At 46.1% G+C, this 23,475-nt stretch overlaps 1 protein-coding gene across 6 annotated transcripts in view; it reads left to right on the forward strand.

Moving 5' to 3' along the window:
• LOC105008823 (dixin) overlaps positions 1-23,475 on the forward strand; it is a 54,826-nt gene that overhangs the window by 18,489 nt on the left and 12,862 nt on the right. For 5 of the 6 annotated variants that reach the window (XM_029121018.2, XM_029121019.2, XM_029121016.2 and 2 more), the window contains 7 exons: positions 418-503; positions 900-982; positions 7,150-7,236; positions 7,520-7,573; positions 12,325-12,375; positions 13,985-14,089; positions 22,131-22,184. In XM_029121018.2, the coding sequence (XP_028976851.1) occupies positions 418-503; positions 900-982; positions 7,150-7,236; positions 7,520-7,573; positions 12,325-12,375; positions 13,985-14,089; positions 22,131-22,184 (520 nt within the window). The remainder of the gene's footprint in view (positions 1-417; positions 504-899; positions 983-7,149; positions 7,237-7,519; positions 7,574-12,324; positions 12,376-13,984; positions 14,090-22,130; positions 22,185-23,475) is intronic. The other variant, XM_029121015.2, reaches the window with a different exon arrangement.

Below are 23,475 nucleotides of genomic sequence, written 5' to 3' on the forward strand. Positions count from 1 at the left end.
AGACAGCCCCTAGGCCATACACCTGTAGACAACCCCTAGGCCAGACACCTGTAGACAACCCCTAGGCCATACACCTGTAGACATTGAATGTAAGCAAGGGAGAGAGATGACCGGATTTCACTAACTAGCTACCCTCCTCACCAGGAGTCTGGCCAATGATGTTAGAGTCTAACACAAAAATGTAGACATGTTTAATACATTTGACACTTTGCAATAGACTAAAGTGGTGCATTCATTTGTGGGTGATATCAACCCTTCAAGTGAGCATAGTCCTTCACTCATCCCCTCAAGCTGAATCATGGGCTGAGGTGACAGTAAGTGGGGAGGGCTTAAGGTGTAAAAAACTACAGGATTGGAGTCCAGCACAGGCATACACCTACACAAACCCCTGTCAGTAATCAGTGTTTACTTCCTCAGTTCTCCCAGAGCCCCGCCCACCAGCCAATCAGATGACAGAGAGCTGAAGGACAACCAACAAGAGAGTAGCAGTAAGACACATACATGTTAGCAATGTAGGTTTTGCAATCCACAGGTTTAGTCAATTGCTGGGTCAGAGATCAAAGGTCAGATTAAACTACAGGAAGGAATACATTCAATATAATTCAGTTCATTAGGAGTCATCATGATCAGTGTCATTAATCAGGATCAATATATTTCTATTATCAATCTATTTATTATAATTCATAACGATTAATTGGATTCACTAAGATTTAATGGAAATCAATAACATTCAGTAGATTATTTAGGATACTTAATTATTAATTTAGGTAAAAAATATTGAATGTGATTCAGCTTGTTTTATTAAGGTGATCCAAAATTATATTGGCTATGAGGCCTTTTATCTACATTTTTACAGTCAAATAATAAACTTGCTTTCTTTCATATTGTGTGTTTTGTAGCTGAGGATGCCTGGGCGATCTCCATGACAGGAAGTTTGGAGAGAGAGATGCAAGAAACCAGACGAATGGTCTCAGCACTGCAGGTACCACTAACCCTAACCCTAACCACTGCAGGTACCACTAACCCTAACCTGAAACCTAACAATGTTACAAATCCTTACCTAAAAACGTGTCTAACCTTAATAACCCTTTTTCTAACCCTTACCTGAAGCCTAACCCTATACTAATCCTAATGATGGAGAGACGGGTGTGTAATGATGGAGAGACAGGTGAATAGAAACAGGTGTGTGTAATGATGGAGAGACAGGTGAAAAGAAACAGGGGTGTGTAATGATGGAGAGACAGGTGAAAAGAAACAGGGGTGTGTAATGATGGAGAGACAGGTGAAAAGAAACGGGTGTATAATAATGGAGAGACAGGTGAAAAGAAACGGGTGTATAATGATGGAGAGACAGGTGAAAAGAAACAGGGGTGTGTAATGATGGAGAGACAGGTGAAAAGAAACAGGTGTGTGTTATTCTGGAGAGTCCAGGGTGAATAGAAACAGGTGTGTGTTATTCTGGAGAGTCCAGGGTGAATAGAAACAGGTGTGTGTGGGGAGAGACTGGGAGTGATGTAATCACGCTTCCCTGGAGGAACGTGATCATTGAGGCACTGTGACACCTGAGGTAACTGGAGTGTGCAGTCAACCTAATTCCAAGCAGATCAGGTTAATAAGTGATCAGAGTCGTAAATGAAGTTAAATAATGTATTAAAGGAGTTGTTTTCCTTTAAAACCATAAATTATCCAGAGCAGGAACAACACAGGCAGAACAAACATGTATGAAGGGTGCCAGACCAGGCTGAATGGAGTGTGAGACACCAGGCTGTACAAAGAGTGTCAGACACCAGGCTGTACAAAGAGTGTCAGACACCAGGCTGAATGGAGTGTCAGACACCAGGCTGTATAAAGAGTGTCAGACACCAGGCTGAATGGAGTGTCAGACACCAGGCTGAATGGAGTGTCAGACACCAGGCTGTATAAAGAGTGTCAGACACCAGGCTGAATGGAGTGTCAGACACCAGGCTGTATAAAGAGTGTCAGACACCAGGCTGTATAAAGAGTGTCAGACACCAGGCTGAATGGAGTGTCAGACACCAGGCTGAATGGAGTGTCAGACACCAGGCTGAATGGAGTGTCAGACACCAGGCTGTATAAAGAGTGTCAGACACCAGGCTGTATAAAGAGTGTCAGACACCAGGCTGTATAAAGAGTGTCAGACACCAGGCTGTATAAAGAGTGTCAGACACCAGGCTGTATAAAGAGTGTCAGACACCAGGCTGTATAAAGAGTGTCAGACACTAGGCTGAATGAAGAGTGTCAGACACCAGGCTGAATGGAGAGACACCAGGCTGAATGAAGAGTGTCAGACACCAGGCTGAATGAAGAGTGTCAGACACCAGGCTGAATGAAGAGTGTCAGACACCAGGCTGTATGAAGAGACACCAGGCTGAATGAAGAGTGTCAGACACCAGGCTGTATGAAGAGACACCAGGCTGAATGAAGAGTGTCAGACACCTAGAATACCAATTTATTGGCTTATAACTAATCCATTGGGTGACATTAGCTTTAGTCAGATTTATCACCACCAGTTTGATGTAAAAACCCCTTAATGAAGAAAAAAATCATGTGTTCTGTGACGTCGCCCGGCATGGCGCAGCCGGGGCCCCACCCTGGAGCCAGGCCCGGGGTTGGGGCTCGTTCGCGAGCGCCTGGTGGCCGGGCCTTTCCCCATGGGCCGGGCCCAGCCCGAACGAGCGACATGGGGCCGCCCTCCCGTGGGCTCACCACCCACAGGAGGGACCATAAGGAGCCGGTGCAGAGAGGATCGGACGGCAGTCGAAGGCGGGGGCCTAGACAACCCGATCCCCGGACACGGAAACTAGCTCTAGGGACGTGGAACGTCACCTCGCTGGCGGGGAAGGAGCCTGAGATTGTGCGTGAGGTTGAGAGGTTCCGACTAGAGGTAGTCGGGATCACCTCTACGCACGGCTTGGGCTCTGGAACCACACTCCTTGAGAGAGGATGGACTCTTCACCACTCTGGAGTTGCCCATGGTGAGAGGCGGCGGGCTGGTGTGGGTTTGCTTATAGCTCCCCAGCTCTGCCGCCATGTGTTGGAGTTTACCCCGGTGAACGAGAGGGTCGTTTCCCTGCGCCTACGGGTCGGGGATAGGTCTCTCACTGTTGTTTGTGCCTACGGGCCGAACGGCAGTGCAGAGTACCCGACCTTCTTGGAGTCTCTGGGAGGGGTGCTGGAAGGTGCTCCGACTGGGGACTCTATTGTTCTACTGGGGGACTTCAACGCCCACGTGGGCAACGACAGTGACACCTGGAGGGGCGTGATTGGGAGGAACGGCCCCCCTGATCTGAACCCGAGCGGTGTTCAGTTATTGGACTTCTGTGCTAGTCACAGTTTGTCCATTACGAACACCATGTTCAAGCATAAGGGGGTCCATCAGTGCACGTGGCACCAGGACACCCTAGGCCGCAGGTCGATGATCGACTTTGTTGTCGTTTCATCTGACCTGCGGCCACATGTCTTGGACACTCGGGTGAAGAGAGGGGCGGAGCTGTCAACTGATCACCACCTGGTTGTGAGTTGGATCCGATGGCGGGGGAGGAAGCTGGACAGACTCGGCAGGCCCAAGCGTACTGTAAGGGTCTGCTGGGAACGTCTGGCTGAGTCTCCTGTCAGAGAGATCTTTAACTCCCACCTCCGGCAGAGCTTTGACTGGATCCCGAGGGAGGCTGGAGATATTGAGTCTGAGTGGACCATGTTCTCCACCGCCATTGTCGAAGCGGCCGCTCGGAGCTGTGGCCGTAAGGTCTCCGGTGCCTGTCGAGGCGGCAATCCCAGAACCCGGTGGTGGACACCGGAAGTAAGGGATGCTGTCAAGCTGAAGAAGGAGTCCTATCAGGCCTGGTTGGCTTGTGGGACTCCAGAGGCAGCTGACGGGTACCGTCAGGCCAAGCGGACTGCAGCCCGGGTGGTTGTGGAGGCAAAAACTCGGGCCTGGGAGGAGTTCGGTGAGGCCATGGAGAAGGACTATCGGCTGGCCTCGAAGAGATTCTGGCAAACCATCCGGCGCCTCAGGAGAGGGAAACAGTGCCCTACCAACGCAGTTTACAGTAGAGGTGGGCAGCTGTTGACCTCAACTGGGGATGTCGTCGGGCGGTGGAAGGAGTACTTCGAGGATCTCCTCAATCCCGCCGTCACGTCTTCCATTGAGGAAGCAGAGGATGAGGGCTCAGAGGTGGACTCGTCCATCACCCGGGCTGAAGTCACCGAGGTGGTTAAGAAACTCCTCGGTGGCAAGGCACCGGGGGTGGATGAGATCCGCCCTGAGTACCTCAAGTCTCTGGATGTTGTGGGGCTGTCTTGGCTGACACGCCTGTGCAACATCGCGTGGCAGTCGGGGACAGTGCCTCTGGGATGGCAGACCGGGGTGGTGGTCCCTCTTTATAAGAAGGGGGACCGGAGGGTGTGTTCCAACTATAGGGGGATCACACTTCTCAGCCTCCCCGGGAAAGTCTATGCCAGGGTTCTGGAGAGGAGAATACGGCCGATAGTAGAACCTCGGATTCAGGAGGAACAGTGTGGTTTTCGTCCAGGCCGTGGAACACTGGACCAGCTCTATACCTCTACAGGGTGATGGAGGGTTCATGGGAGTTTGCCCAACCAGTCCACATGTGTTTTGTGGATTTGGAGAAGGCATTCGACTGTGTCCCTCGCGGCATCCTGTGGAGAGTGCTTGGGGAATATGGGGTCCTGGGTCCTTTGCTAAGGGCTGTCAGGTCCCTGTACGACCGAAGCAGGAGCTTGGTCCGCATTGCCGGCAGTAAGTCAGACTTGTTCCCTGTGCATGTTGGACTCCGGCAGGGCTGCCCTTTGTCACCGGTTCTGTTCGTAATTTTTATGGACAGAATTTCTAGGCGCAGCCAGGGGCCGGAGGGTGTCAGGTTTGGGGACCACACGATTTCGTCTCTGCTCTTTGCGGATGATGTTGTCGTGTTGGCCCCTTCAAGCCAGGACCTTCAGCATGCACTTGGACGGTTTGCAGCCGAGTGTGAAGCGGTGGGGATGAAAATCAGTACCTCCAAATCCGAGGCCATGGTCCTCAGTCGGAAAAGGGTGGCTTGCCCACTTCAGGTTGGTGGAGAGTGCCTGCCTCAAGTGGAGGAGTTTAAGTATCTAGGGGTCCTGTTCACGAGTGAGGGAAGGATGGAACGGGAGATTGACAGACGGATCGGTGCAGCTTCTGCAGTAATGCGGTCGATGTATCGGTCTGTCGTGGTGAAGAAAGAGCTGAGCCGCAAGGCGAAGCTCTCGATTTACCGGTCAATCTACGTTCCTACTCTCACCTATGGTCATGAGCTTTGGGTCATGACCGAAAGGACAAGATCCCGGATACAGGCGGCCGAAATGAGCTTTCTCCGCAGGGTGGCCGGGCGATCCCTTAGAGATAGGGTGAGAAGCTCGGTCACCCGGGAGGAGCTCAGAGTAGAGCCGCTGGTCCTCCACATCGAGAGGGGTCAGCTGAGGTGGCTTGGGCATCTGTTTCGGATGCCTCCGGAACGCCTTCCTGGGAAGGTGTTCCGGTCCCGTCCCACCGGGAAGAGACCCCGGGGAAGACCTAGGACACGCTGGAGGGACTATGTCTCCCGGCTGGCCTGGGAACGCCTCGGTGTCCCCCCGGAAGAGCTGGAGGAAGTGTCTGGGGAGAGGGAAGTCTGGGCATCCCTGCTTAGACTGCTGCCCCCGCGACCCGGCCCCGGATAAGCGGAAGATGATGCTATGCTATGCTATGCAGTTTGATGTACAAGACTTTGATGTATAGCCCAGAATAGCCACAGTTTGAACTCACCGGTATCTGTTCCAAAGACAGCGCACAGCTGGTGCGTCAAACCTAAATAAGAGTGAGACACGAAGCCATCAGTTGATCCAGCTGTGGTTAATAAGAGGGAGACACAAAGCCATCAGTTGATCCAGCTGTGGTTAATAAGAGGGAGACACAAAGCCATCAGTTGATCCAGCTGTGTTTAATAAGGGAGACACAAAGCCATCAGTTGATCCAGCTGTGTTTAATAAAAGGGAGACACAAAGCCATCAGTTGATCCAGCTGTGTTTAATAAGAGGGAGACACAAAGCCATCAGTTGATCCAGCTGTGTTTAATAAGAGGGAGACACAAAGCCATCAGTTGATCCAGCTGTGTTTAATAAGAGGGAAACACAAAGCCATCAGTTGATCCAGCTGTGGTTAATAAGGGAGACACAAAGCCATCAGTTGATCCAGCTGTGTTTAATTGGGAGCAGCCTGGGCTACCACTTCCTGGAGAGGTCACTGTTGCACCATCTTGCTCCGGTTAGCCAATGAACTCACAACATTTATGCCTAAACTTAACCTAACACTAACGCCTAACCCTAACCCTAGCCAATGAACTCACGCTCAGTAACCTAACATTTATGCCTAAACTTAACCTAACACTAACGCCTAACTTTAAAACTTACCAGTTATTACTAACTCAATCAAATGTATTTTTAAAGCCCTTTTTACAACAGCAGTTGTCACGAAGTGTTTTACAGAGACACCTGGCCTTAAACCCCAAGGAGCAAACAACAATAGTGTTGAATTTCAGTGTCTAGGAAAAACTCCCTAAGAAGGCTGAATTTTAGGAAGAAACCTAGAGAGCACCCAGGCTCAGAGGGGTGACCAGTCATCTTCTGGCTGTGCCGGGTGAACTTTAATTCTAACCCTAATAGTAACTTAAACCATGTTAGTCAACATTTCCTGATTTCACCAGACTGGTTTTGTCCCTGTTACATAGTTAAGTTAGAAACGCACACACACACACACACACACACACACACACAGACTGATTATATATAGCCTTCTTTATAGAAAAACAGAATTGGTTTAAATTATTATGCAATGCAATAAAATGAAATACTGTTGAAAGGTAATTAACTAGGCGTCTGTCCCTTTTCATAGGCACATGTTGGAACACAATGTGAAGTAAATAAAGGCTCTGTCTAAATGCTTTTAAATGTTTGTGCATCATACTATTGCAACTTTCAAGGGTACCATGAAAGACCCACTGAATTCCTTCTCCATGTGTCGGGCTCCTGTTGCCACAGCTCAGGTACCGTTCATTTAAGTGTGGGTGGATTTGTGTGTGTCTTATTGTGTATGTGTGTGTGTGTGTCTAGGCTCTGCTACTCCATGGATCTCTGCCTGAGGATGAACAAGAGGAGTTCAGTCTGACTCTGGGGGAAGACAATGCCCAACAACAACTGGTAACACCTCCTCTGCTTCGCTCTCTCTAAGACAGCTCTTTGTTCTCTGGAAATATTTTGGTGTGTGTGTGTGTGTGTATGTGTGCATGACACAGGTATCATTTTTCCTTCTGTATTCAACTCTGCGTTTCCAATTTCTCACACACAGCCTGTCTTTCTCTACTTTTCCCATATGCCCCCCCTCTCTTTCTTCCCCCTTTCTTTTTCCCTCAAACTCTATATCTTCTTCCCTCTATTTCCCTCTCTCTCTCTCTCTCTCTCTCTCTCTCTCGTCTCTATGTAGGTGGTAATCCGTAGCTGTTTAGACCAGAGCATGGAGGAGACTCAGGAACTGAAGGTAAATACTATGTTTTTCAGGCTGTAACCAGGTTTTAATTCACCCATTTCAAGTGGATGAGTTATTTGAACCATAGAAGTCGATTAGAAGATTTAATGCTTAGAAAAAGTCCCAACGAGGTGGATGTAAACAGGATATGTTGGTACAGTTGTTTAAATGTTGAATTATTTAGAAATGACAAACTGAGCGCAATTGACTTAATCAAATAACCGCTCAGGCCTGCTTTTCTGTGAGGAAAACTTTAGATTTCACTGCTCACTACAGTGGGGAGAACAAGCATTTGATACACTGCCGATTTTGCAGGTTTTCCCAATTACAAAGCATGTAGAAGTACATTTTTTCACAGGTACTCTTCAACTGTGAGAGACGGAATCTAAAACGTGTGATTTTTAAGTAATTAATTAGCATTTTATTGCATGACATACGTGATACATCAGAAAAGCAGAACTTAATATTTGGTACAGAAACCTTTGTTTGCAATTACAGAGATCATACGTTTCCTGTAGTTCTTGACCAGGTTTGCACACACTGCAGCAGGGATTTTGGCCCACTCCTCCATACAGACCTTATCCTTCAGGTTTCGGGGCTGTCGCTGGGCAATACAGACTTTCAGCTCCCTCCAAAGATTTTCTATTGGGTTCAGGTCTGGAGACTGGCTAGGCCACTCCAGGACCTTGAGATGCTTCTTACGGAGCCACTCCTTAGTTGCCCTGGCTGTGTGTTTCGGGTCGTTGTCATGCTGGAAGACCCAGCCATGACCCATCTTCAATGCTCTTACTGAGGGAACGAGGTTGTTGGCCAAGATCCCACAATACATGGCCCCATCCATCCTCCCCTCAATATGGTGCAGTCGTCCTGTCCCCTTTACAGAAGAGCATTCCCAAAGAATGATGTTTCCACCTCCATTCTTCACGGTTGGGATGGTGTTTTTGGGGTTCTACTCATCCTTCTTCTTCCTCCAAACACGGCAAGGGGAGTTTAGATCAAAAAATTTTTGTCTATATTTTTGTCTCATCAGACCACATGACCTTCTCCCATTCCTCTTCTGGATCATCCAAATGGTCATTGGCAAAGTTCAGACAGGCCTGGACATGCACTGGCTTGAGCAGGGGGACCTTGCGTGTGCTGCAGGATTTTAATCCATGACGGCGTAGTGCCAGGGTTCTGGAGAGGAGAATACGGCCGATAGTAGAACCTCGGATTCAGGAGGAACAGTGTGGTTTTCGTCTGGGCCGTGGAACACTGGACCAGCTCTATACCCTCTATGGGGTGCTCGAGGGTTCATGGGAGTTTGCCCAACCAATCCACATGTGTTTTATGGATTTGGAGAAGGCATTCAACTGTGTCCCTCGCGGCATCTTGTGGAGGGTGCTTCGGGAATATGGGGTCCTGGGTCCTTTGCTAAGGGCTTTCAGGTCCCTGTACGACCGAAGCAGGAGCTTGGTCCGCATTGCCGGCAGTAAGTCAGACTTGTTCCCTGTGCATGTTGGACTCCGGCAGGGCTGCACTTTGTCGCCGGTTCTGTTCGTAATTTTTATGGACAGAATTTCTAGGCGCAGCCAGGGGCCGGAGGGTGTCAGGTTTGGGGACCACACGATTTCGTCTCTGCTCTTTGCAGATGATGATAACCAGGACCAGATGATAACCAGGACCTTCAGCATGCACTGGGAAGGTTTGCAGCCGAGTGTGAAGCGGTGGGGATGAAAATCAGTACCTCCAAATCCGAGGCCATGGTCCTCAGTCGGAAAAGGGTGGCTTGCCCACTTCAGGTTGGTGGAGAGTGCCTGCCTCAAGTGGAGGAGTTTAAGTATCTAGGGGTCTTGTTCACAAGTGAGAGAAGGATGGAACGGGAGATTGACAGACGGATCGGTGCAGCTTCTGCAGTAATGCAGTCGATGTATCGTGGTGAAGAAAGAGCTGAGCCGCAAGGCGAAGCTCTCGATTTACCAGTCAATCTACGTTCCTACTCTCACCTATGGTCATGAGCTTTGGGTCATGACCGAAAGGACAAGATCCCGGATACAGGCGGCCGAAATGAGCTTTCTCCGCAGGGTGGCTGGGCGATCCCATAGAGATGAGGGTGAGAAGCTCGGTCACCCGGGAGGAGCTCAGAGTAGAGCCGCTGGTCCTCCACATCGAGAGGGGTCAGCTGAGGTGGCTTGGGCAACTGTTTCGGATGCCTCCGGAACACCTTCCTGGGAAGGTGTTCCGGTCCCGTCTCACCGGGAGGAGACCCCGGGGAAGACCTAGGACACGCTGGAGGGACTATGTCTCCCGGCTGGCCTGGGAACGCCTGGTTGTCCCCCCGGAAGAGCTAGAGGAAGTGTCTGGGGAGAGGGAAGTCTGGGCATCCCTGCTTAGACTGCTGCCCCCGCGACCCGGCCCCAGATAAGCGGAAGATGATGGATGGATGGATGGATGGACGGCGTAGTGTGTTACTAATGGTTTTCTTTGAGACTGTGGTCCCAGCTCTCTTCAGGTCATTGACCAGGTCCTGCTGTGTAGATCTGGGCTGATCCCTCACCTTCCTCATGATCATTGATGCCCCACGAGGTGAGATCTTGCATGGAGCCCCAGACCGAGGGAGATTGACCGTCATCTTGAATTTCTTCCATTTTCTAATAATAACAGTTGTTGCCTTCTCACCAAGCTGCTTGCCTATTGTCCTGTAGCCCATCCCAGCCTTGTGCAGGTCTACAATTCTATCCCTGATGTCCTTACACAGCTCTCTGGTCTTGGCCATTGTGGAGTGGTTGAAGTCTGTTTGATTGAGTGCGTGGACAGGTGTCTTTTATACAGGCAACGAGTTCAAACAGGTGCAGTTAATAAAGGTAATGAGTGGAGAACAGGAGGGCTTCTTAAAGAAAAACTAACAGGTCTGTGAGAGCCGGAATTCTTACTGGTTGGTAGGTGATCAAATACTTATGTCATGCAATAAAATGCAAATTAATTATTTAAAAATCATACAATGTGATTTTCTGGATTTTTGTTTTAGATTCCGTCACTCGCAGTTGAAGTGTACCTATGATAACCTGCATTATCGGCAGTGTATCAAATACTTGTTCTCCCCACTGTACTTAAGGTTAGGTTTGTTCTGACTGTGCATGTCATGGTTCCTGTTCTAGGCCTGGGGACTATGGAGAGACCCCTGGTATCCTACACCTAAGGACTTTGAAGAGACCCCTGGTATTCTAGACTTGGGGACTCTGGAGATATCTTAAGATTGTTATGGAAGTGTTTGTTTCTGTGTTTGTTGGAAAAAAATGTATTAGCTAAAAGATAGTTATTAGGATAAAAGTGTCTAAACTATAGTACTGATTACAGGATGGTCAAGTGGGAGAGTGCTATGCTCTTGTACTTGAGAGGAAGAAAATGAGGTGTTGATGTTGTAAACCATTTCTCAGAGAGGGGTTGGACAGATCAATGAGTTTTAGGACAGGATAGTTCTCAAACTTTTTTGGGCCAGTGCCCCCTATCCATTATTCAGCCCCCCCCCCCACCCACCCCCATCAAATAAGATGTAGCCCAATTGCCCTGAATATGAATGACTATTATTATTATTGTTGTTGTTATTATTATTGTTGCTATTATTATAATCAAAAATCATTAAAAAGCACATAATTGAATGAAAAACAACAGATGTATTACCTTAACCTTAACAGCAGCCATCAGATAGTCCCCATCAGAAACAGCTAGCAATTTAACATTTAAATCTTAATTAGACAACAGCCAATCAGAAATGCCAAACAATAATCATTCTCATGAATTGTTCCAATGGAAAACAAGATGGTAAAAGCAGAAGGATTAACTTTCAAAGGAAATAAGTTAAAATCCTTTGAAAGTTAGTGAGAGCCCTGTGCCTGGTTGTATTGCAGTCATGTCAACAAAGCCACTTGTATTGAATAGTGTTTTAATGTGCGTCTGGATGCTGGACGCTAAGCTGCTTTCAGGGGAAGTTTGACATCGGAATTTTCCTCTTGTAAATGTGTAACCACTGTGATAACAAGGCATTCACAGTGTATCCCTTAGAATACGCTTTTAAGAGAAAGAAATTCTTCCAGGGGTAATACCAAGAAAGAGAGCGTCCATTTTCCAGAGTTTACACAGTAAACACCATGTTGGTGAAATTTTATACATGATACTCTGACTTCTGGTTCCTGTGAAGGCAGCATGAAGCCACGCCACCAGAAGCTGACAGAAACACTGAAGAGAAGAAGAGTTACGATACACCGTCTTGTCAAGTCGCAGTGGCGTAAACTGGCAGGTTTTAATGTTGCAGACCACAGTTTTTTGCAAGTTGATAAATCTTTAAACTCATATTGTTGTGAATCTTCGGTGTAAACATACCTTAAAACGCACCCCAAGGGCACCTCAAGCCCTCTGGAGGGAAACACTGGAATGGAGGAACACATACAACAGGGGATTGGAAGGGATAAGGAACACATTTATTTTTCACATGACAATGCAAATGCTCACCCCTACCCATTCTGCTATAAGTATTGAATGTATCTACAACTACCTCAGAGCTTTTTCACTGGTTACATTGTTACTGTGATTCCACTCTCCTTGCAAGTTTTAAATGAACTGCTATTGTGTACTAGAGATTAACCTCTGTCTTACCTACCATTGTTTTACTGGATGGAAGACACTGATTTTGTGTGTATGATGGTTGTGTGTGTGTGTTTGATGGTTGTGTGTTCATGTGTGTGTTATGGTTGTGTGTTCATGTGTGTGTTATGGTTGTGTTACAGAGGGAGCTGCTGCGTTGTAAACAGGAGTTAAGAAACCTGCAAGGAGTCAAGGTGAGTCACACAACTGCCACACAACTTCATGAAGCGTACAGCACTGAGGGAATAATTCCTTCAAAATTTATTAAAGCTGTTTACCTCTCCGTGTTGCGTCAGGTGGTGGTGTCCCTAACCACAGTACTAACATACCCAGTCTGACACCCCACAGCACTAACATACCCAGTCTGACACCCCACAGTACTAACATACCCAGTCTGACACCCCACAGCACTAACATACCCAGTCTGACACCCCACAGCACTAACATACCCAGTCTGACACCCCACAGCACTAACATACCCAGTCTGACACCCCACAGCACTAACATACCCAGTCTGACACCCCACAGCACTAACATAGTGTATCAGACTGGGTATGTTAGTACTGTGGGGTGTCAGACTGGGTATGTTAGTGCTGTGGGGTGTCAGACTGGGTATGTTAGTGCTGTGGGGTGTCAGACTGGGTATGTTAGTGCTGTGGGGTGTCAGACTGGGTATGTTAGTGCTGTGGGGTGTCAGACTGGGTATGTTAGTACTGTGGGGTGTCAGACTGGGTATGTTAGTGCTGTGGGGTGTCAGACTGGGTATGTTAGTGCTGTGGGGTGTCAGACTGGGTATGTTTGTACTCTGGGGTGTCAGACAGGGTATGTTAGTGCTGTGGGGTGTCAGACTGGGTATGTTAGTGCTGTGGGGTGTCAGACTGGGTATGTTAGTGCTGTGGGGTGTCAGACTGGGTATGTTAGTACTGTGGGGTGTCAGACTGGGTATGTTTGTGCTGTGGGGTGTCAGACTGGGTATGTTAGTGCTGTGGGGTGTCAGACTGGGTATGTTAGTGCTGTGGGGTGTCAGACTGGGTATGTTAGTGCTGTGGGGTGTCAGACTGGGTATGTTAGTGCTGTGGGGTGTCAGACTGGGTATGTTAGTGCTGTGGGGTGTCAGACTGGGTATGTTAGTACTGTGGGGTGTCAGACTGGGTATGTTAGTGCTGTGGGGTGTCAGACTGGGTATGTTAGTACTGTGGGGTGTCAGACTGGGTATGTTAGTACTGTGGGGTGTCAGACTGGGTATGTTAGTGCTGTGGGGTGTCAGACTGGGTATGTTAGTACTGTGGGGTGTCAGACTGGGTATGTTAGTGCTGTGGGGTGTCAGCCTACTATAGCCTACTATTGTTTATTAACATTTTTAGCAAAGCGTTGTGCACAGTATGTATACAGGTAGAATTTCCAAAATATAATTAGCTAGGGGGAAATGCTAACTGTACATGTGCTATTGTTCAAGCAGTTTCATTGACATGGATGGAAATGTCAGTTTGAAATGTAAGAAATGAGGGGAGTACAAACATTTAGATAGTTGACAAATTAGTATAAATACTTCTCCAGGCACCTCACCACAGTCTTTACCTGTGCTTATATATTGGGATAATGTGCTTTCTGATGTCTTTTGATGTGCATAGTATTTTTCTACCTGTAATTTGTTCTGGGAGAGTACCCATAGTGAACCCAGTCAATACTTTATGGCCAGATTAGAGGACAGTCAGAAGTGTCTTTGGAATGATCTGGGCATGACATTTGTTGTCTTTGCAGCACTTATCCTTCTATTTCTTTTTTGTATATATTTGTGTGTAGGATGCACAGCAGCAGAGGTTGTGTGTCCAGGAGGAGTGTGTGTTGCAGCTGAAACAGGAGCTGCTCAGAGCCGGCATGAACCAGGACCAACTCACCAGCATCAGTGTATGACACACACATTTGAATATTTAACTCCCCAGCATCAATGTATGACACACACATTTTAATATTTAACTCAACAGCATCAATGTATGACACACACATTTGAATATTTAACTCCCCAGCATCAATGTATGACACACACATTTGAATATTTAACTCCCCAGCATCAATGTATGACACACACATTTGAATATTTAACTCCCCAGCATCAATGTATGACACACACATTTGAATATTTAACCCCCCAGCATCAATGTATGACACACACATTTGAATATTTAACTCACCAGCATCAATGTATGACACACACATTTGAATATTTAACTCACCAGCATCAATGTATGACACACACATTTGAATATTTAACTCACCAGCATCAATGTATGACACACACATTTGAATATTTAACTCACCAGCATCAATGTATGACACACACATTTGAATATTTAACTCACCACCATCAATGTATGACACACACATTTGAATATTTAACTCCCCAGCATCAATGTATGACACACACATTTGAATATTTAACTCACCACCATCAATGTATGACACACACATTTGAATATTTAACTCACCAGCATCAATGTATGACACACACATTTGAATATTTTTTTATGGTTTTAGATGTGCCTCTCATATAAAGGGCAAGGGGTCATATAAAAGATTAGGTGTCAAATAAAGGGTTAGGGTTCATATAGAACTGGGTATGACTGCCTTTTCCTGCTATGCACTAGAGAATAGGGTTAGGGTTAGGGTTCATATAGAACTGGGTATGACTGCCTTTTCCTGCTATGCACTAGAGAATAGGGTTAGGGTTAGGGTTCATATATATAACTGGGTATGACTGCCTTTTCCTGCTATGCACTAGAGAATAGGGTTAGGGTTAGGGTTCATATAGAACTGGGTATGACTGCCTTTTCCTGCTATGCACTAGAGAATAGCCTGCAGATCAAACTTATACTTGAGACTCTTGTCCCACTAGCCCATTCTAAACATTTATTGGAGGATTATTATTTCTGTGTTGCAACTGTTTTGGGTAATGCAAGTTATTTCGCTATCAGGGGAATATCCTCTGTGTAATAGTAACATTCTGCTGCTGAAACATTTATTGGAGGTTTTTTATTTTTGTGTTGCTTGTAACTGCTTCAGGAAATGCCAGTGTAGCAGTGCGTTTAAAACTACATTCTCTTGTTGACTAGTAGGTTCGGCTTCTGGAGCAGAGTGGAATGTTCAATCAGATTAGATTGAACTTTATTGTCACTGAACAAGTACAAGTACAGTACAACGAAATGCAGTTTACAACTAACCATAAGTGCAAATAAAGGAGGGCAGAGAAATGTACAAGTATTAAGTAAATGTATGTACAAGAGGAATGTATAAATGTGCAATTAATGCAAATGCATTACATATGGCAATTCTATATGTGCAGTGGAAAATGTACAGAACAATTTACAGGTATTAAGTATAGTGTAGGCACAAGTGGCAATTCTCAATGACATTCTGAATCTGCAATCGAGGTAAATTGAAGGAGTAAGGTAGCATGTGCAACTGAATTGCAGGGATAGCAGCAATGAGGTTTTCGAGGTAGACATGTGTATGTACCAATTGAAAATGCAAGTACAGTGGCAATTCTAAATGTGCTGTGAGGGCAAGTTTAAGGTGCATGTCAGCATGTGTGGAATAGCAGCAATGACACGTACCTGTAGACAACTAAAAACTTAAAAACCTTATCAGACTTGTAAGGCAGAGACAGAGTCCAGTAGTACAAAGGGTGGGTATAGTTAGTGAAGGGAAGTCGCAGAGTTCAGCAGGGTTACAGCAGATGGAAAGAAACAAAGAGAGACACATGCTCCACCTCAGTGCCATTGATGAGAACTAGGGCTTGACTGCAGCCTTTCGATTACCTGTAATCCACAATGAGCTCCTTGATCTTCTCTGCATTGAGGGCCAGGTTATTGTTAGTGTACCATGCCGCCAGGCACTTGACCTCTTCCCTGTAGGCTGACTCCTCATTGTCACTGATCAGGCCTACAACTCTGTGATATCGTCTGTGAACTTGACGATAGTGTTGGAGCTGTGTACAGGAACGCAGTTATGGGTGAAGAGTCAGTACAGGAGAGGGCTCAGCTCACAGCCTTGTGGAACACCAGTGTTCAGGATCAGGGTGGAGGAGGTGAATGTGTCTAACCTGACATACTGGGGTCTTTTGGTTAAGAAGTCTAAGGTCCAGTTACGGAGAGAGGGGCTGATCCCCAGGTCATGGTGTTTGTTGACCAGCCTAGAGGGGATGACCGTGTTGATTGCTGAGCTAAAATGTTGATTTTATCCTGGTGGGTCAGGACAGAGTGTAAAGCTGTGGAGATGGCGTCCTCAGTAGACCTCTTTGACCGGTAGGCAAACTGATTGGGATCCAGTGGTGGGGGGAGGAAGGACTATCTTGATGCCCCTTTTCAGGTTGGCTCTGGATGAGCTGTAGGCATCCGCATCACTGAATCTAAAACTGCCTTTAGCAGTTGTCGGACCTCTCTGTTCATCCAAGGCTTCTGGTTGGGGAAGGTCTTTATTAGTTTATGGATGGTGATGTTGTTGGCGCAGATGTTGATGTAATCCAGAACAGAGGAAGCATATGTTTCAATGTCATATGTTTCAACCCACACTTTGACTGTCCTCACTGATGGTTTTACCCTTTTAATGAGGGGTAAATACTTGGGGAATAGGAACAATGAGAGGTGTTCAGACTGATCCAGGTGGGGGAGGGGAATGGCTTTGTAGGCCTCTGGAATGTTTTTGTATACCTTGTCCAGTGTATTGTCTCCTCTGTTGGGGCAGAAGACATTTTGATGGAATTTGGGAATTTTCAGATGTGAGTGATTAAACTCGCCTGCTATAATCAAGACACCATCCGGCTGGGCAGTTTGCTGCTTGCTAATAGCAGCCTGCAGCTCTTCCATTGCTAATTTAGCATTAGCATCCGGGGGTATGTAGATTGCAGTAACAGCAATAGATGTAAACTCCAGGGGCAGGTAAAAAGGCCTGCACTTAATCATCAAGTCTCCAGATTGTTTGAGCAGTGACTCCCGGTTATGTTAATGTCTGTACATCATGATTTGTTTACATAAATGCATACAGATACATCAGAGGAAGAGAATCAGGGAGATGCCCCACTACTCAAGGGGTAAACCCTGGGGCGGTCCTTCTGTCCTTGTGGTGTATTTGTCCATGGTCCAGAATGTTTCTATTTGCAAAGCAGAGACCTCCTGTTACCCTGGAGCCCAGATTTTGGATCTACAGTGAGGGAAAAAATTATTTGATACCCTGCTGATCTTGTACGTTTGCCCACTGACAAAGAAATGATCAGTCTATAATTTTAATGGTAGGTTTATTTGAACAGTGAGAGACAGAATAACACCAAAAAAATCCAGAAAAATGCATGTCAAAGACTTTATAAATTTATTTGCATTTTAATGAGTGGAATAAGTATTTCATCCTCTCTCAATCAGAAAAATGTCTGGCTCACAGATGTCTTTTATACATGTAAACACAAAAGGGGTCTCTCCATAATCCCCAGGCCTAGAACAGGAACCATGACATGCACAGTCAGAACAAACGTAACCTTAAGTACAGTGGGGAGAACAAGTATTTGATACACTGCCGATTTTGCAGGTTTTCCTACTTTTTATCATAGGTACACTTCAACTGTGAGAGGCAGAATCTAAAACAAAAATCCAAAAAATCACATTGTATGATTTTTAAATAATTAATTTGCATTTTATTGCATGACATAAGTATTTGATCACCTACCAACCAGTAAGAATTCCGGCTCTCACAGACCTGTTAGTTTTTCTTTAAGAAGCCCTCCTGTTCTCCACTCATTACCTGTATTAACTGCACCTATTTGAACTCATTGCCTGTATAAAAGACACCTGTCCACACATTCAATCAAACAGACTCCAACCACTCCACAATGGCCAAGACCAGAGAGCTGTGTAAGGACATCAGGGATAGAATTGTAGACCTGCACAAGGCTGGGATGGGCTACAGGACAATAGGAAAGCAGCTTGGTGAGAAGGCAATGACTGTTGGCACAATTATTAGAAAATGGAAGAAGTTCAAGATAACTGTCAGTCTCCCTCGGTCTGGGGCTCCATGCAAGAACTCACCTTGTGGAGTTGCAATGATCATGAGAACGATGAGGAATCAGCCCAGAACTACACGGGAGGATCTTGTCAATGATCTCAAGGCAGCTGGGACCATAGTCACCAAGAAAACAATTGGTAACACACTAAAATCCTGCAGCACCCGCAAGGTCCCCCTGCTCAAGAAAACACATGTACAGGCCTGTCTGAAGTTTGCCAATGAACATCGGAATGATTCAGAGGAGAACTGGGTGAATGTGTTGTGGTCAGATGAGACCAAAATCAAACTCGCCGTGTTTGGAGGAGGAGGAATGCTGCCTATGACCCCAAGAACGTACACCCAAAACCACGGTGACTTTGAGATTTATCAATATGGACGTTGGCGTACGGCACTCTCAAATCCTACGCCAGCTCAGGAGGTGGTGTACGCACGTTTTGAGTTAGTGCGGAAATGCGCAGAAAAAAAAATCCTAACGCACTGACAAACTAAAAGATATTATGTATAATGACCCACTGTAAAAAAAAACTTCTGTGTTTATTTTTGTGCAACATGGACTTCAATGTTTAATTTGTGTGACTTTACCAAAGCATTTGACTTATATGTATTCCTTCAGATTCGAGCCTGTGCGCTTTACATGACGTTTCAGGGTTAGGCCCGGCAGTTGCGCACGGAGTGGGTTCAGTAATAAAAGGCTTTTAATGACCAAAATATAATTCAGACTGACAAAATAATAAAAATGACATTCTTCTTCTTTAATAATAAATATCATAAAATAATAAGACAAATATTACAAATTGTCATGCAATTATTAATGTGAATGAATGGTACTCCACATCACATCATCATCTTTTATTCCGCTTTTTAAACTGCCAAATGAAACAATTTTATTTCTTTCTACCTCCCTGGTGATCGTCTCAATCTCCACGTGAGAGAAGTTTCTCTTTTTTGCCGTCTTCTGTGTGTCCATGGCGTAAAATGAGTGCGTGGGGGAAGCGGAGACTTGAATATATAGGGGCGTGTTATTCTAATAACGGTCGTTTTCAGCCGCGACATTTATCAAGGGCAGGTATTGCGTACACCTGGATTTTAAAGGTACGCACAGCTTCATAAATCAGGCGGTGAGAGGAGTGTAAGCAAAATCTTAAGCCAACATATACGCCCGTTTCTACGCAAGAATGATAAATGAGGGCCAATGTCTCCTTGGAGGCTAATACCTGTCCTTGGAGGATTCTTCCCTTGCGCATCAGGATAGAACCTCTGTTAGCTATCACCAGAAAGCCACTGTTGTCCTCTTTATTAGTAGGCATGTACAGTGGGGAGAACAAGCATTTCATACACTGCCTTTTTTGCAGGTTTTCCACTTACAAAGCATGTAGAAGTCTGTAATTCTTCTCATAGGTACTCTTCAACTGTGAGTGATGGAATCTAAAACAAAAATCCAGAAAATCACATTGTATGATTTCTAAGTAATTAATTAGCATTTTATTGCATGACATAAGTATTTGATACATCAGAAAAGCAGAACTTACAGCAGCCGAGTGTGAAGAACTTAATATTTGTTTGCAATTACAGAGATCATATGTTTCCTGTAGTTCTTGATCAGGTTTGCACACACTGCAGCAGGGTTTTTGGCCCACTCCTCCAATAAGACCTTCTCCAGATCCGTCAGGTTTCGGGGCTGTCGCTGGGCAATACAGACTTTCAGCTCCCTCCAAAGATCTTCTATTGGGTTCAGGTCTGGAGACTGGCAAGGCCACTCCAGGAACTTGAGATGCTTCTTAAGGAGTCACTCCTTAGTTGCACTGGCTGTGTATTTCGGGTCGTTGTCATGCTGGAAGACCCAGCCACGACCCATCTTCAATGCTCTTACTGAGGGAACGAGGTTGTTGGCCAAGATCTCCCGATACATGGCCCCATCCATCCTCCCCTCAATACGGTGCAGTCGTCCTGTCCCCTTTGCAGAAAAGCATCCCCAAAGAATGATGTTTCCATCTCCATGGTTCACAGTTGGGATGGTGTTCTTGGGGTTGTACTCATCCTTCTTCTTCCTCCAAACACGGCGAGTGGAGTTTAGACCAAAAAGCTCTATTTTTGTCTCATCAGACCACATGACCTTCTCCCATTCCTCCTCTGGATCATCCAGATGGTCAATGGCAAAGTTCAGACGGGCCTGGACATGTGCTAAGCAGGGGGACCTTGTGTGCGCTGCAGGATTTTAATCCACGACGGCTTAGTGTGTTACTAATGTTTTTCTTAGAGACTGTGGTCCCAGCTCTCTTCAGGTCGTTGAACAGGTCCTGCCGTGTAGTTCTGGGCTGATCCTTCAACTTCCTCATGATCACTGATGCCCCATGAGGTGAGATCTTGCATGGAGCCCCAGACCGAGGGAGATTGACAATTTTGTTTCTGATGTCCTTACACAGCTCTCTGGTCTTGGCCATTGTGGAGAGTTTGGAGTCTGTTTGATTGAGTGTATGGACAGGTGTCTTTTATACAGGTAACGAGTTCAAACAGGTGCAGTTAATACAGGTAATGAGCGGAGTACAGGAGGGCTTCTTAAAGAAAAGTCTGTGAGAGCCAGAATTCTTACTGGTTGGTAGGTGATCAAATACTTATGTCATGCAATAAAATGCAAATTAATTATAAAAAAATCATACAATGTGATTTTCTGGATTTTTGTTTTAGATTCCATCTCTCACAGTTGAAGTGTACCTATGATAAAAATTACAGACCTTAACATTATGACCACGGAGAGGTGAAGCGAATAACACTGATAATCTCGTTATCATGGCACTTGTAAGTGGGGGGGATATATTAGGCAGCAATGTGCCCTCCCACAAAGCAAAAATGGTTCAAAATTCCAAATTCCCCAGATCTCAATTCAATCGAGCTTCTGTGGGATGTGCTGGGCAAGTCCGATCCATGGAGGCCCCACCTCGCAACTTACAGGACTTAAAGGATCTGCTGCTAACATCTTGGTGCCAGACACCACAGCATACCTTCCGAGGTCTAGTGGAGTCCATGCCTCATTGGGTTAGGGCTGTTTTGGTGGGAAAAGTGGGACCTACACAACACTAGGCATGTGGTCATAATGTTTTGTCTTATTGTATATATTTGATTCAGTAGCTAAGTCAACTCAATCTAATTGTGATCTGGATTCTGATGGAGGAAATTTGTTGACTGACCCTGAAAATGTGGGTTTGGGGTTTTCTTTCAGATAATTTTCTGTTAAGGAAATCATTGATGCTTTACTTACTTTAAACTCTTAAGAAATCTATAGGGGCAGATAATTTGGAACCTAGTCTGCTAAAATCTGCAGCATCCCTTATTCCTGGCGCAGTGATCCATATTTAAAATGTGATGTTGGCTTTAGGAATTATTCAGGAATTGTGACACAATTCAGGAAAATGGGTCCTGTTGCAAAATTTTAGTTTGGCTTTCTATTGCATTTTATGAAGGTCCAGACTGAGCTTTGTAATGGTATATCATACAATACTTTTTGATCAAGTTATTGAAAAGATTTGCTGCTTTTAAAGTTGATAATCTGCTCTACTTAGTTCTGAGAAAAAAGCCTTGAAAGAGTCACACTTGCTAGAGAGCTTGTCTGGCCTTGTGCTAAACTGGTCTGGTTGGTCTCAGTACTGATGGACTGGGTTGTCTGAATGACCGGTCAATCAGGTAGCTTATCAAACTGACTTGCTCACTTTTGTGAAGACAATGCAAACATAATAGCTGGGCATAATCACACACACCTGGTTGAATTGCCGATCAATCAGGTAGCTTATTATCAAGCTAACGGACTTGCTCACTTTTAAAGGGTAAGGGGTCCTATAAAGGATTAGGGGCCATCTAAAGGGTTAAGGGTCATATGAAGGTATTGACACAGTTTGTTATGTTGTAGGCAGAGTTACAGAGGAAGCTGGAAGACAGGAACAGGATGCTGAATGAGTGCAAGGTAAGACACACATTTTCACCCACAAAGTCACACACAGATTTGTGTATAACCTGTTTAGTGACAGATGTTGTTTTGGACCCATTTCTACTACCCTGTTCTTTGTCTTTGCATTGGTTAAGATGTCCTCACTTATCTGGAGGAGTGAGTGGTGAGGCAGGGATTCATGCACTCAGCCCTGACTGGTGGACTTGGTGGCTGGGCCCAGGATAGGTGCCCTTCTCAGACTACGGTGTGCATATGAGCACTGATTTATCCAATGCATGTGTCAGAATCTCCCTCAGCCCATCCTCTGGTCAAGGGATGGGGAAGATTCCCCCGGGACGGCATGTTGGGCTCAGTGGGCCCGTTTTCTCGTCTCCTTCATGAGATTCTGTGCTTTTGGCTTCTTACACCAGAAGAGGGTGTCAGAGTGGGTCATGGGTGTGGTGTTGGTCTTTCCCTCTGTCTTCCCACTGGCATCAGTTACATTGTCTGTGATGCTCCGCCCCTCGACATTCCCCTGGCTTCCCCGCCCCTCACCATTCCTCACCCTTTGGCATCCCCACGCCCCTCTCCATTCCCCCGCCCCTCGCCATCCCCCTGCCCCTCACCCCCCCCCCCCCGCCATTCCCTTATTGCATATATATGTGTGGTTGGCCTTTGACACCTGTTGCCGTGGTGGGGGAGGAGGCATTCCTGCACTCCAAAGTTAGGGAGCAGAAGTGTTGGCTTTCCTGCAAGAGTTAGATTTTTCCACATTGATACTGGGCAGCCATCTCAGCATGCCATTTGGAAACTGTTATAGTATTGTCTTGTTGACGGCGTATATCTTGGCCCCAACTTCGGTCTGGACTAGGGTGTTCCGTTCCTGTGACACTTGTGTCTTGTTGCCCCCTGGGTCACAGTGGCCATGTCTATGTCTATGGTGCTTCTGACTTGGGGCACGGAGGGCCAGGCTGCCTTCCCTGTCAGAGCCTGTTTTTCCTGTGGCCCCAATTTTTTGCACACCCCCACCTCAGTATTCTGCCTGTCCAGCTAAACGACACTTTGTATTGTCCCCATTGTGGCACCGAAGTGACTGACCAAAGGGGAACATTGGATAATGTCTATAACCTTCATTCCCTGAGGGAGGGAGTGCAGTGCCACACCTTTTGTGTCTGTTCGAGTCGCTGTGAAGAACTGTTCTGAAATCAGTGAATACAGGTGTAGCTGGGTATTTATAGCACGAGAGACAGGGCTCCAGACTGCTTCTTATCCGTAGGGCCTTATCAGGATGGTTGTATTTGTTTTCATTGATGTGCTTAGGGCCTTA

Source organism: Esox lucius, chromosome 7 (assembly GCF_011004845.1).
Source record: "Esox lucius isolate fEsoLuc1 chromosome 7, fEsoLuc1.pri, whole genome shotgun sequence".
Lineage (NCBI taxonomy): Eukaryota > Metazoa > Chordata > Actinopteri > Esociformes > Esocidae > Esox > Esox lucius.